This window comes from Sinohyriopsis cumingii, chromosome 12 (assembly GCF_028554795.1).
Source record: "Sinohyriopsis cumingii isolate HCF-2022 chromosome 12, ASM2855479v2, whole genome shotgun sequence".
Lineage (NCBI taxonomy): Eukaryota > Metazoa > Mollusca > Bivalvia > Unionida > Unionidae > Sinohyriopsis > Sinohyriopsis cumingii.
The window spans coordinates 35,478,625-35,494,541 of NC_142972.1; the positions used below are offsets into that span (position 1 = coordinate 35,478,625).

At 34.2% G+C, this 15,917-nt stretch overlaps 1 protein-coding gene across 2 annotated transcripts; it reads right to left on the bottom strand.

The window, feature by feature from the left end:
* Positions 1–230: 230 nt before the first annotated feature.
* On the bottom strand, positions 231–15,320 carry LOC149786246 (transcription initiation factor TFIID subunit 13-like). 2 transcript variants are annotated; one of them, XM_089976619.1, is made up of 4 exons: positions 15,173–15,320; positions 6,755–6,821; positions 6,094–6,191; positions 231–4,442 (listed from the first exon to the last, which is right to left on the bottom strand). In XM_089976619.1, the coding sequence occupies exons 1-4, from the start codon at positions 15,194–15,196 to the stop codon at positions 4,266–4,268; spliced, it is 366 nt and encodes a 121-aa protein (XP_089832745.1). In that variant the 5' UTR covers positions 15,197–15,320; the 3' UTR covers positions 231–4,265. The 2 variants fall into 2 exon arrangements, with proteins under 2 accessions (XP_089832745.1, XP_089832746.1); XM_089976620.1 differs by lacking the exon at positions 15,173–15,320 and adding an exon at positions 14,381–15,156.
* Between the last annotated feature and the right edge of the window lie 597 nt (positions 15,321–15,917).

Sequence of the window (15,917 nt, forward strand, 5' to 3'; positions counted from 1 at the left end):
GAAATTATCAATTGAATGACATAATTTCCCACTCAGCAGGTGGTTGAAGCAGGACTAGCAAGCCTTTGAATTTGCCATCCAGCTATTGCATGTATAGGGAGGACTCCTGCATAACTGATTTTCTGCATCCCAGATAAAATAAGTGTTTCCGAGACCTCTGATTAGCTCTTCAGAATTTCATACTGGCTCATACACTAATGTTTCGTAAATGACAAGAAAATAGCCTGCAGTTGCATTAAAAAAAAATATTTTATTCCAATTAATTTGGTGGGGGAACCCTGCCCCCACAAAACGTTTGCAAAACTCTGGTAACACATAAAATATTAGCTGCATTGACTTCTACATTGTTATTAGGGCGACATGTACAGAATATGTTAGCAATAAACAAGCATGTTTCAGCAATGGATGTCCTGTTATTATGGTGACATGTACAGAATATGTTAGCAATAAACAAGCATATTTCAGCAATGGATGTCCCACACTTTGGAAGATGGGAAGTGTAGATTTGTAGAGGAAAGATCTAGGCAACAAAGGTGATAGATGATACAATTGTACCATACAGAAGTCCTAACTACCCATCAAAAGTTACCAAAATTAGTTCATATTACAATGGTGGGGTAAAGTAACTCAAAAACATTGCTTATGTCTTCAAAAGAGATATTTATCACCACTGTTCATCGAGTTAAAGCCTTGCTGGAGCCATATTTTCCCATTAAAGGCCAACTGAGTGTGGTCACTTTGAGACTGAGACACTTTGAATTTTTGCTATAAGAAAATTCAAAGTACCGGATACAATAAATCTGGAACATAGGATTGGTCACTGTTTCTTTCGGGTGGACAAATTCCCACATTTCAACAAGTGTAAACTATTTTATGTCAAAAATCACCGTAAACTATCCTGCTACACAACACTTTGACCAAAGTTAATAAGCTGGGCAAACACAAGCTACTATCTGTCTTAAATATCATTCAAGAGTAAATTCTGCAGTCGACGATTTGTCACTTTCTTGTTTTAAATTTGTCTGAAATGTACACGGTTAATCATTTTATAAAAATTAATTTCAAACAAATTCTAAATAATTAAATATGCTAATATTTTTTCCATTTCAAACTGACTTTCAGATAGAAATGATCTTGTGTTAGAATTTTTTTTACAACAATGAAAAAAGTTAAAAAATTTAGGCAGATATGTTGAGTTTAGTTTTGGGATCTTAAAAGCATCTGGTCCAACATCTGTGTCTAACTGAACATCATGGCATCAAAATATAAGTGTGACTAATACTGACCACAAAAAGCTGCCCTCAGTTCACAAATATTACTTCTGGATCAGTACCCACAAACACTGTCCCTATCTATTTTTAGAGCATTTTTCATCTGTTTTTGGTGATCCTTGGCTTCGATTTAGTCATTTTTGGTACTGATTTAAAGGAACTTGTTTCCTCTTTAGAATATGAGAATTATGAAATGATTCACTGTGTGTATTTTGGAAATAGTGCATGATTCTGTCCCAGAAGTGAAACCTATTACCCATAATGCTTTTTTTGACAGATAAGCCACTCCGAAAAAATGACAGCCTATGACTTCACTACATTGTCTTGGAAAAAATGTTTAATTAACATATATTTATCTGGAGTTGAAAGTTCATTACTAGAGATCAAATTCTGAAAGCATATAGGGAAAATAATTGAATTGTGTACTGAGTCCAGATATGATGCAGACTGAATGTTGAAAATCACACTAAGCCAATGTGTTGTCATCATTAAGTAGCATCCCAAGGAAGTTAATGTACATAAAGGAAAGTGGATGGAGAGCCCAACATGCAGGGTCATAAGTCCAGTAAAATTTGATGTAGCATGTTTAACATATACTTCGGCAATGATGACAAACAACTCCAATAACACCAAGCTGCATATATCCAATAAAGGAGTCACTGTGCGGAAATAAAAGTGGATGGATTTAAAAATTAGGGCCATAACTTTGCTAAGCAGTGTAGAATGCTGCTAACTGAACTTGGTTGAAATATATTCATAAATAATGGACTTGAAATTTAGTTGTGCTGTAAATCAGGGGGCATTATCACTCCACTAAGTGATGATATGGAATGCTGATACTTTTATCCATTGTCTTGTCAGTCTCAAGAAGTACTCAAAATTTGGTTGCTATCCAATAATAATTATGGGCATCATTACACAGAAAATGAAAGTAGGTAGGTCTGACAATCAATAACTATAAGTAAACTAAATGCTGCAGAAACTGACAACCAAACTCGGCTAAGGCGACATCAAAATCATGCCACATACCAATTTTAGCTGAATCCAATAATATTTATGGGAATTAGGATGCAGACAAGAAAGTGGGTGGCTCAACTCTTGACTAAAGTCGCTGTAACTCAGAAATGAATGATGTCGGATGCTGACAATTCAATCTCATTGATATCAAGCAACAAATATGGTTGAAAACGAAAAATGAACTAAGTGGTATATCATGTTGAAAAGAAACTGGGTGGGTTTGACAATCAGGGGCTATAATTCTGTCAAATGATGAAGTCAGTGGTAGACATTCAAACTTAGATGATTTGTTTTGAATCAGGAGCGAATTCCTGTATGATGCAGAAAAAAGGTCTTTTCCAAAATAACTTATATTGTACTTAAGGAAGTAAATTATATTCCAATTGCAAATTTATACTTTTATATCATACTTTTATTGTACTGATTTTTTAAAATCAAAATGGGCTTTTATCAGACAGAGTTCAAAGATTTACATTATGGATAAGGTGATAAAAGTTGTAGAAATTAATGGGTTTTGTATTTTTAGTAACTGTAGCTTTTATATTTTTAGCAGCAGTGGTCATATCTGAAAGTGGATCAGCATTATTTGTATTAACTTACTACAGGGGTCAGCAACCTACAGCACATGTGCCACAAGTTGGCACATCAAGAAGTTTTGTGGGGCACACAAAGGGCAGCCAAAAATCTTGATTTTAACTGTGTTACTCTCTTACTGGTGGCAAATGCTTGTTCATTTTGTAATTAATCTGCAAAAAGTGGCACACTATGTAAAAGAGGTTGCCGTACTATGATAATTGTCAATTCAGATCAAATTCCGTTGAACAGTTTTTGAGAAGTAATTTATAGTTAGCTTTTTAAAACTGATTTTTAGTAATTGTTGCCACATATGACTGCAGATTGGCATCATTTGTACCAGTTTAAAAGCCCATCATGTCAAGACGTTCTGTGCCAAAATTGGTTCAGTGGTTGTTTTTAGGTTAAAATAGCAATTTTTTTTAGCTATGCAATAAAGCTCACTTTGATGACTGCTTATTCGACATTGCTGTCTGCAGATTTGTTGGGTTAAATAACTGGGAATGTATTATCACAAAATATTTGTGGGTTCTATGTAAATAACTTAACTGGTTCCTTTGCAAACATTTGCTGTCTTGGCCCCCAATGAAATATTATGCTGCATTTGTCAGTACATGTCATGTAAATTGTCTAGTTTGTTTTTCTTTTACTTATGTCTTAGGCAGATTATTTCATGCAATATAACCAACTAAAAAGACAAAGAATGCAGTACTATAACTCACCAGTAAGAGACAATGCATTATTTCAGTCATTTAAGTCCTTTTACTGCATTGCTTGATATTTATAAAAATGTTTTTGTACAACAAGGTCACCAATTTGAGCAATCATATTCCTGATCCCTAAATTTGAAATAAAATCCAGTTTGCTGGCCTTTACCAATGCCCTAAATATGATTTTCATCAACTAATGCAAAAAGGGGAAATTTTCAGTTAGAAATAAAAAAAATTAGACAAAAGATAAACAAACTTCTAATATCAAATCCTTTTTAAGATGGCTTCTCATTTTACTTGCAATGTCATCTGTGTACATTTCCTGTTCAACCAAGTAAGCATTCCAGTCTTGGACTGCTGATGTGACCTTTCTTCAACTTCAAAATTTTTCTTGTCTGTAAGGACTGATGAAAACCCCACTCACCACAATACCATATGAAACACACAAAGCATATCACAATACAAAATTTTCTCTTGTATGTTGTACTACTATAACAACATGGATGGCAAAATAAGAACACTGAAGTGGATCATATTTAACTGTCAAAAAGAGTTACTGTGATTTTCAGCATAAAATTTATTCTAACCTCCTCAGAAGAAAAGGACTTCCATTAATATGAATCCATCTATCAATCAATGTATCATTCCAGCTACCTGAGAATCCATTCCCACTTTTTGCCACATAATAAATCCACTATTTTGTTGTGGCATATTTGATTTCATCAAAAGCTTTCCTGGCCTTGCGTAACGCCTCATTCATCATAAGGAGCTCTTTGACTCTAGAGTACTTCTTGGGGTCCTTTCTTATCAGGAAAATAATGTCTTCTACAGAGATTCTTCCTGGTCGACCGACTTCCATGGCCTTCTTGGTCTGAAAACATTTATATAAATGTCATTTCCACTTTTCTAAAAATAAATAAACACAAAAATAAAATATCTAAAAGTATAGCTAATTCTCTCTCTCTCTCTCTCTGTAAGTATCTAATTTGTGATCACTGATCAATATAAGGAATAATTTAATCAAACTGGTAATAAAGTATAATATAAGTATTCCCTAGCTGATATATACACAAAGCTGGTTTGATGTTCAGAACATCTCGCTTTGATTTTTAATTATACACTGAAGCAAAATACAACTATTGCTATTACACTAATGATCTGCACGGCATTGGGGTGTATGTTTATGGTGAAGAAATACAAAGACTGTTATTCTGTGGCAGTCAGGTCTCGATTTTTATATACTTAATCACTATTAAACATAAATATAAGCATACATTTTTAAGCATACTGTGTACAAATTTAGAATTTAAGATGTATATCTTTTCAGCAGTCAGCTTCAAAAAATGCATGTTAGCCATACTGTCCGTAATCCACGAAAATAGGTTCCACAACAGAGGATAAAACCATTGGCTTAACCATTGGCTTTTTAATAGTCTATTTTCATTATTAAAAGCAATCCTGGGTAATAATTAAATACATATTCTGGGAAGAGAGAGGGACTGAGTTTCAAATGAATCTGATTGGGGTCCAAAATTGACTCTTATCAGACCTTGACCTTTATGATATAAACCCAACTTTTAAAACATTCAGGACCTTCCCAGCTTGAACAGCATGGGACACGTATCGCAAGGCAAAAAAATGCATACCTCCATTTGCTGCCTCTTATATCATGCAGTTGGGTGCACAAGGTCAAGTGTACTGAGGGAAAAGAAAATGAATTCTAACACAGGACACAAGTTGAGATTATTCTTATATCAAGTTTATGTATTCTGAAGCCAAACAATAGACAAATTTTCATTAGGTATCTAAAATATTGTTTCATATAACATTTAATACACTGTATAAAATGTTGGAGATCCTGAATTCCCTGCTGGAGTGCTGAAGATAAGCTGAAGATCTTATTTCCTCTGCAGGAGTGCCAGAGAGAGGTAAAATGCTGGAGACAACACCAAATCATGGAATTTTTACATTATTACATTTCTGCCCTTCACTTCTAATAGAAGGATGATCTATAAGATGGCAGACAATGTTTTTAAATGTTACTGCCATTTCAGACTGAACACAGTATTTGTCTTGGCTGTCCCCATGGATAACATCACCTTACAACATTATCACCAGTTCACTTTACAGTCTGTTTCCAAAACCAGCTAATAAATGAACTGCGATTAGAGTCACCTCCTTATTGAAGGGGAGACTTTTGTTCTGTTCCTCCATATGACAGTAATAAAAACAAAAACAATATGGAGACATTCTTTTTCCATGTAGCAGTCATTTGGCAACAAAATCAAATATACTAACATTCAGATTCTGAGTTATTTTTAAATAAAAGTACATACCACTCCTGCAGTTAGTCATGGGCATTGAGAACTGACCTTTCACTGAAACACCATACACTCAACAGGTGTGCATCAAGGAACACCTGGTGTTCTCCATTTCAAACTTGAAAAAGACAACCACTGCTAAATTCAGTTGGAAACATCAGTAATTATTAAAACATCAGATGTTATTATGAAAACCATTACCATTTCTGTGATGAAGTTGATGACAAGGTCTTCCAGCAAATCCACAGACTCTGTGTAAGGATTTTGGTCATCACCAAATCCATACATCATACAGCGCACTAAAAGAAAAAAGTTAAGACTTGACTTTATAAATATTACAGTAATTATCATGTGATAAGATGCAGTAGTAAGATTGGGCATATCAACAGATAATGATCTCTTTGGTAAATATTTGTAAAGTAAAGGTGTAAACTTTTAAGTCAATACTCTTTCTCAAAATGGCATAGTACTTTTTGACATGGTACTTTTGTAATACAGGCTGGATCTATTTCTTTCATCTTCTGCTTGTTTTGTTTAATAATTCAGAAAAATTTAACAGAGAACTATAACTCTAGAGTAAAATGAAATCAATCAGAATTGAGAAGAAATGTAGAAAGAAAGAAGAAAAAAAGAATAGTAAGAATAAGAAAAATATATAAAAGAAAAAATTAAACTGACCTCAAATTAGTAAAGATATTATGTTACTGTCTTTAGGTGACCCTGATTATCATGTTGCATTTTTGCTAATATATACTGCTTAAAAATAACTAGTTACTTTTTGAAATGAACTATAAACCAAGATGTCCAAAGTTTATCTGAACGAAAGACACTGTAAAAATGGCACAATGATGGTGATAATTACATTCTTTTGAGAAAATCTTTTTCCTCTTTTCAAGGGGTACATCATCCTCTGCATCATCATCCTCAAACTAAAATTACACAAAGTTTGTAAAAACTTTCAAAATTTTCCAAAACATGTTCAAACTTTTTGCCCAGGTAGCTTCAAGAAAGCATGCTTTAAATGAAAAGGAATGAAGGGAGTCTAGCATGTGTTTAAAATATTCCTTTTAATTTATTATACCTTGTGATTCTTCCACACGTACTGTTTTGGGGTCAAAAATATGACAGGCACTTAAAACATAACTAAATTTTTAATTCCACTTCTTATTCTGTAGATAGAGCTCACTAGCGGTAGTTGTCAGGGTGACAATGTGTGTGTGTGTGATTTGGATTTTTAACGTAGCTTTAAAAAAAAAATCAGTCATATTGCTACAATGTCTGCAGTGTGACAGTTTATAGTGATGTCTAGCACTGGGGCATCATGCTGCAGACATGTAGCACGATGTCCCACCCAGTCACATTATCCTGACACCAGGCCGACCAGTCCTAACACTAACCTCTTAATGCTAAGCGCCAAGCGAGGTAGCTGTTAGTATCATTTTTGTAAGTCTTTGGTATGACTCTGCCGGGGATTGAACCCATGATCTCCCACATCCGAGGCAGATGCTCTAACCACTAGGCCACCAGAGTGGTCATCAGGGTGACAAAAATATTTGGATTATTCTATTCACATTATCAAAATTTCAAAATAAAAGCCTCAGCATACAATATGAGGTGTAAAAAGAAAAGCATAAAGTAAACTGTCATAAAAGGTATGCCTTTAAATTTATTGTTTCAATGTAACATAATAGAATAAAAAAGAGACAAGTCATACATATAATTATCCTGTTAAAAAGGATATACAATATATCAATTTAAAAAAAAAATTATACAATTTTATATAATGTATTGGCATTAAGGCCATTAGGTACAAAGTATCTAACTTATGAATTCACCAAGTTTCTTTTATGAGTCTAGTCATGTCACCATGCACAGTATTTATTGGCATGAAAGAAAAATCGAGTAGAGAGTGATTATTGGTGTTAAAGTGTGTTGAAATATTAGAGGAAAACTGAGGATCTCTATAATTTTTTATATGAAAGCGATGATTATTCATTCTCTTAGAAACCTGTTGAAGTTTGTCCAACATATTGCATGCTACATTTTTTTTTTTACAGGTTATCAAAAATATCACATTTCATATGCAGTTTGTGTTATCATGTAGAGAAAATACCTCTTTTGTATTAGCGCTACTGAAAGTAGTACTTTCTCTTATGTTTGCACATTGAGAGCATCGGTGACTGTTACATTCAGATGATGAAAATTGTCTTTTTCTATTTTCTGTTTAGTTCTAATTAGAAAATTTTGCAAATTCTTGGGTCTTCTATAAGCAAGAATTGGTTTATTTTTGTAAAGTGATTTTACGCTGGTTTTATTTGATAAATTTAGGAGACTATAATATTTATTAATTATTCGACATATATTAGGTAATGAATGATTATATTGTATTGTGAAAGGAATTATATAATTTATAACGTTATGTAATGACGTAAATATTATTTTAAAATAAAAGATGTCATCTGTTTTCTTTCAAAACATTTCATGCCTTAAGATGCATAAATGCGAAACTAGTTGTACAAAATTTTCAGCGTTTGTGTTTTTTTATATATCCCAATCATTTCCATGTAGAGATCATTTTTAAAATCAGCAGCACACATATTATTTCATATTGCTCCAATTTTTTACTTCAAGGTAAGAAATTCTTCATGAAATTTATACATTATGAACTCAATTTCTGCCTTTGTAAAAACCAAATTTTCATTGCACTTCCCCATTATCACCTCAACCCAAAAGCATCTAGAGTAAGGTCTGTCCCAGGGGTCAATGCCAGTTCAGTTCACTGTATATGCACTCTTTCAAGCAAAGTACATATGGGGTTATAGGGAACCTGAGATTCTCATCAGTTTTCAAGCTATGACATAAGGGATAAATAAGTACCCTTAGGGGTAAGGACCAGCCCCTACAGCCATGTCAGATGCATGTATAAATTTGTTTCTTTTCATGTTCAGTAAGTATACATTGTTGTACAGTAAAGATATCAATAGTTTCCAATTTATGATCTAGGTTATAAGTCCCTGGGTGTAGGGATGGACTCTGAGGGTTGCAGGTACAAGTTTGTATTTTCATTCCTTATTATGTGTATATGTGGTGATAAGGTTAGGATTTCAATTATTTACATGTTATGGCTGTAGGGGTAGGGGAAGAAAGAAAAAAAGCGATCAATGTCACTTGCATTAAAAATTGGTCTTTGATACCCATTAAGTACATATGTGATTGTAGCGGTTATTGCAACAGTTCATATGTTGTCATCACCCAAGGCTGATAGCCCCTGGGGTGGGGGTGTTAAACAGGGGGTACCACTGTGTATGCCTTGACCCTATAGATATAGGTCATAGATGCCAATTCTCAGAAATCAACAACTCTGGAGCTTACTTAAAATGTATGAAAGTCAAATTAACCCTGAACTTCCTGGAAAGCAAGGGGACAATAATGAACAGATGGTATATATATATATATATATATATATATATATATATATATATATATATGTGTATGTGTGTGTGTGTGTGTACTACTTCCCTACATGTACTGTTCTGATGACTTCAACCCTTTGATTAAAGTTGTTGTTGTTGTTCTAGGGTTTAACGCCATTTTTCAGCACAAGATAGGCTATACATGGCGGCCAGTATTAATGGTGGAGGAAGAACCCTGGAAAACCCAGGGAAGAACCACCAACCCACAAGAAGCTACTGGCAGGCTTTCCCACGTACCCATGCTAGCCGAGAATGGACTTGAACCCATGCAGACAAAGGTGAGATGGCAGTGATCCAGAATGGTGAGAACTTTAGACCACTCAGCCACCCTTGATTAGAAGTAATTTTTGTATAAATTATAGTTAATGAAGCTGCTAAAAGAGAGCAGGAGTTTAAGAAAATAAGTGTTAAAGTACTAAATGCAAAAAGTAAAAGTTGAGAAAAATATAATGCAGTGAAAACAGGTTATAAAATTATGGCTTGACATAATAATACTGAAAACATGCAAACAAAATGGTTTAACATAATAATAATGGACAACAGCTATAAAAATTATGGTTTGACATGATAATATTGTACAAGAGCATTACAATGATGGCTTGATATGACAATACTTAAAAACAGTTAAACAAAACTATGATTTGCTGTTCTGAAAGCATCCAGGTTGGTGACTGCACAGTAACTTGGGGGGGGGGGGACATGGATAAGTACATGTAACAGAAAGATACAGTAATTCACAAGTTTTTTTGTGCAAAACAAAAACACATGGTGGTGAAAGGGAAGTAACTCAAAGATCACTAATATTTCTCAAGATAACCAGGGCCATACTAATTACTACTAACTTTCGAAATTAAAGAATCAATGATCTATGATCCAGAATTTACAGAATGCATTATTTAAGCTCTGTGATAATGCAAACAGCTTAACAGATTCTCTATATCATCATTTTAATGGAAATTTAATCATTTAGTTGGGCATTGTGCAAAAGGTCATATTTCACTATTTATTTGGGAGAGAGAAAAGTGTTTGTAAAGGTAACATTCAGGGCTGTAACAAGATTGCACTGAATGACAAAGTGCACCAGGCCTAAAACTGAACAATCCAAAAATGTCTTTGAGCATGACCATGCATCAATCAAGGGTCATTCATCAATGTTTGCTATCTTTTTTACCTTTCTATATGCCTGTAAACTGTTTATTTGTTAAATCTATTATTAGTTATGGGAATAATAACTAAATGTGTGTATTTTAATGCAAAAGCTGCATATTTAAGTAAAATACAGAATACAAAAATATGACTGGAGAAATGTCCCAAAGCCCCACTCCACCCCTGCTAGGTGCCCTGTATCACCTTCCCCTTGTAATGGCCATGTTACAAATGAGCCTCAAAATAATAACATTCAGTCTTCACTGACTGGCTCAAAATGGTTTTGGTCTGGCCTGTTTCTTCAGAGCACATCAGCATGCATAGGTTATTTAGTGCTGGGAAAATGGGAGTAAAATGAATTGTCGACGAGGGCTTATTTGATCATAGTATTTAAACCAAAACCATTTCAGTTGCCAATCTGGCATACTACCATGGCAGCTAGTCTCCAGGACTCATGGTACTAATTCCACTCCAATGGTAAACATATGGAAACACTATCATATTCAAAATTCAATAACTTAAAATTTATGGGTGCTGATAATGACACCTATAATTTTTCGTGCACATCTAACCTTGGTGCAAGCTTATGTGTGGAGAACACCATATGACCCGCGGCAATTTGTTTACATACATGTGCATGAAACACGTGTTATTGATTCTGCACCAAATGAATCAGGTGCTACTTTCAGTATTGAGTACTCCTGAGTCAAGCCTGTAAAAATGCTAAAGTTGCATCAGTAGAAATTTGTCAATATTTTTTTTACATTACATATAGGATAAGCTCTCAAAAGATATTTTTCCTAAAATTTTAATTTTCATTATTAACCAATTATGGACCACCAAACCTGTAAATACTCTATCATTTCTTCACCCATTTCTAGACTGGTTCACAGTTCTTCCGTATAATTAGTACCGTGTGTCCTCCAATGACCACTTCTTATGACATGCATAATGGCACATTGGGAAAACAACGGTCTGCTTCACACACATTTATCTTGAAAAGTCAATGAAAAGCAAACTGACTTCATCTCTGCAGACATTATGTCAAAGATGGATGTCAAGCATGGTACGTGTATAGTGTCAAATGTACATACATGTCCAAAGTAAAGTTAGTTATGAATTCATTAACATTATGATCTATGGTAATTCATGTAAAGGTGTGAACACAACACATAAATGGGCCCACATGTAATATAACATGGTATGTTGGACTTGACCTTGCCCAAAACTAAGTTCATTTCTGCTTGACCCAAATTGATTTTTTTTATATTTTATGTTGTTGGTGTAGGGTTTAATGCCATTTTTCAGCACATGATAGGCTATACATGATGGCCAGTATTAATGGTGGAAGAAGAACCCGGAAAATCCCCGGAAAGAACCACAGACCCTTGAGAAGCTACTGGCAAGCTTTCTCACATACCCACATTGACCCAATCCGCGACTCGAACATATGCAGACAGAGGTGAGATGGCAGTGATCTGTAACAGAAAGCACTTTAGACCAATCGGCCACTCAGGGCCCCTTTTATTTTATTCATTGTAAACAACTAAATTATTCACTATATGTATGGGTTAAAAATCAGTATTATTATTAATAGAAGAAATAAATATGTTTATGTGGGTCAAGGATTTGGAATTTCCTAAGTGAATTATACATACCCTGGTAATCCAGATTGTTTTGTAAATATCAGATCATTGGAGAAGGTTATTTTCCATTAGGTAATGTTTTGTTTTGAAAATGCTAACTATGACCTGAGGTCAAGTATAGAGCTATATAAACAGAGGATTTCATCAGTTGCTTTAAGATATAGCATCTTTAAATTGTATTATATGCTGTGTCCAGTGATTTGGGCTGGGAATTTTATTTCTTTAAATTATTAAATTCAAGTGATTATTTTCTCTGGAAACACAAAAGTGCTTTGATAAAATTCTTGGATAGAGACATTCACTGGAATTTATAGTGTATTCAAACATGGTATTACTTTTCTGTGATTCAACAAAAGACTGTCGGCACATGAACACATGAGGAGCTATAACAGACAAGTCATCACCATCAGTTTTGGATTTATTCTGGACTTTTACTGAATTTTATTCAGGACTTTAAAAAATGTTACCGTAAATGTGACCTTGGTCATGTAGAGGGCTATATAATCCTGTTTACTGGAAAAATTATTTATTTATGCTGTAAAAACTTGATTTAGGCAGGAATTAATTATTCAAAATATTATTCTCTGGAATTTGAAAAGTGCTCAATAATATTTCTTATACAGAGATATTAACTGGGAATTATAGTGAATTCAAACAAGGACTTCTTGGACTGTATTACTGTGATTCATCAAAAGACTGTTGGCACATCATTACAATTCAGGCCATTGGTACAACAGTACATTAGAGACTGCAGGCCACTACAGTCACATCAACACTTTCAGTATTGGAAATTATTTGAAATGTATGTACCTCTAAAGTTTATTCAGAACTTTATTCATTAGGACACGTTATTTATTCTTGGATTATTCATGATTTAATTCTCAATACTCGTTTTCACTTTGAGTTCTAAGGAAATAAGTTTTTCATTGAATTTTTTCAAAACTCATTGGTTTTCGCTTTTTTTCTATTATGTTGGTTAAAACCATGGAGCCATAATACCTGTGCATCAGAGTGGAGGTTACACTGTCTTATCTGCACTGGATTTATCCGTCAAGTCATTAATTTTACATCCTTTTTTAGTTTACTTCTTGTGCAATAATAATTTTCTTTACAGTGGATAATTTGATGTGAAGACTGCAGTGGGTGGATAAAATCTATGGTTGCCATCGCAACCAAATCCTGCCATAAATTTGTAAAATTATGACAAAATTAGCTATTTTATCACTTTTTTATACTGAGCTTATTGTACAACTGTTACCAAGTCAGTTGTGCTTTGATTTTATTCAAATAATTGAGAAAAGCAAGATTTTCTAATTATTTGGCTAAGATTATCCAAATTCCACCAAATATAGGCATGACAGGTGTTTCGTTTCAGTGAAATGTTAAGATTGAGCACTTATAATCAATAAAATCAATAAAGTTTGACTGTACATTCTGTGTTCACATATCGCTGCAATATACTCACATGGCCTTAAAAAAACAACTTTCAAATATAAACAAGAATTTGATCCAACATTTAATTCGTTGAAATTTATATTAAATAGTTTGGTTAATGTAGCAAAATATCAAAAATGCAGCAACAACATTATGATATTAAAGCTGATTTATAACATATCTCCAAAATGTGGATGCCAATTTTCAAGTTCAAAAAGAACTTAAAAGAATGCTGAAGAATGATAAACAAATTATAAATTAATGAAGATAAAAGTAGTATAATCAATCTAATGCATATTTAAAACAATAACAATCAAATGAATGTTTTCATGCAGCTGCTTATTTTAAAATTTATTTTCTTATAATTATTATCCGATCTATTTCTTCGATACTTGTTACTAATCCATCTTCATAAATTTGCTGATAATAAATCCTTGAACAAAAATATGTTATAAGTCTGGGATTCATAACTAAAAAAGTGAATGATCAGAAGGATTTAATGCCATCAGTAAAAAAACAAGGAGGGGCCCCGAGTGGCCAAGTGGTCTAAGGTGCTCTCCATTACGGATCACTGCCATCTCATCTCTGCGTGGGTTCGAGTCTCGGATTCGGCTAATGTGGATATGTGAGAAAGCTTGCCAGTAGCTTCTCATGGGTCGGTGGTTCTTTCCGGGCTTTTCTGGGTTCTTCCTCCACCATTAATACTGGCCGCCATGTATAGCCTATCGTGTGCTGAAAAATGGCGTTAAACCATACAACAACAACAAAAAAACAAGGGATTTTACTTACCATCTGCATATAAGGGTCTGTCAAAATAGATGTATTTTTACCAGCAAGCTGTCGATAATGACACTATTTGGGTAGAAAACTCTAGTACAAACAGTGCCAAGCAACTTTGGTCTCCGCCACAGTAATGTAAGACAAAAAGATTTACTTGTTGGTCTAATATCCCTTAATGAATAAAATTTTTTTAGTACCTATTGAAGAGTATTCCATGCATGCAAGTAGAATGCTGTTAGGCCTACAATTTTAATAACTTAAAGAGGGCAGGTCGTGTGTGCTACATACACATTTCAGTCAACATCAAAAAATCTTGTTGGGGTCACAGACGCATGTATAGAAACCGACTGCTGTGTGCCATTTTAAAATTTACATTACAATGCTATTTAATATCTTTCTGGAAGATACCAGGTATCCAAAATTATCATATAGATTCAGTTCTTAGTGCACAAGGATACAATTTAATGAGTTTTAATGGAAATTTGCAGAAATATAAACGTTGCCAGGAACTGATTCCGCGAATGTCGGCTGACGCACCCCACCCCCACCACACACGCACAATAAAATTATATCCGGACCAGTTATACTCGAAAGATAGTTAAGATTTGTTCATTAACAGTATTTATTAAAATTATATTCTTGTTCACAGTAGATCTTGTGTCAATGTCTACGTTGTATCATAATCATTGCTCAACTCGATTTCCTTTCGGTATAACTGGAGCCGTGAGGCATTTAAACATAATAAAACGATGGCACATTGTGTTCATGCACCAAATCCCTACGTAAACCAAAAGGTTAGACCTGATCTTTCTCCGTCTCTGCCATATAACGATTATTACTGTAATAAACTGTGATAATTTATCGCTTAAGTTTTCTACTCGACTTTGTGTACAAAATCAATCGGGATGTCTTGGAGTGCACCAAATATGTTACTACAGAAAAGGCTAAAAAATTCCGATTGTGCCTTTGTCTCCTTCCGCCAGACTATTATAGTTTGGTTCCCTTGCTTCAGAGAACACACGAAGCAGGGAACCAGACTAGTAGGTTGATCTGTGAACGAAAGTTTATTCAGAATACACTGGTCAACAGTGAAATCATTACTGACTTGAAAAGGCCCTAATCTGTAGTATTTTGGTGTGCCGAACACGAATATAACCGTGAAAAATTTGTATTGGCTCTCGTTTTGAAGATATTCATATACCTCATTTTCTATGTTTCACTGTGTAAATTTCTCCAGTAGGACTGCAGCAACATCCGGAATAATGATGTAACATTGCATAATACCATCATGCTCACATCATCCACAGTTGATTGCATCATTTTCTGATGCAATGCAATACTAATGCCATGCGGCTGCTGAAGTAAGTTGACGTCAGCAGTGTACTATACATGTGTAGGCCTATTATACTAATGCCAGGCGGCTGCTGAAGCTGACGTAAGCAGTGTACTATATAAAGCCCAATCAGATAGGTTCAGCATTTAAAATATTTTAGACGTTGTGCGAGACAGTTCAAGCTACTGTTACATAAAACTTATTATTTTATCC

What these genes read in the sequence shown, in the direction of transcription:
- LOC149786246 (XM_089976619.1), bottom strand. Translation starts at nt 15,196, where the DNA reads ATGGCAGAGACGGAGAAAGATCAG. An exon ending in CAGAGACGGAGAAAGATCAG is followed by an intron (nt 6,822 to 15,172) that starts GTCTAACCTTTT and finishes GTGTAATTTTAG; the next exon opens with TTTGAGGATGATGATGCAGA. An exon ending in TCAACTTCATCACAGAAATG is followed by an intron (nt 4,443 to 6,093) that starts GTAATGGTTTTC and finishes AAATGTTTTCAG; the next exon opens with ACCAAGAAGGCCATGGAAGT.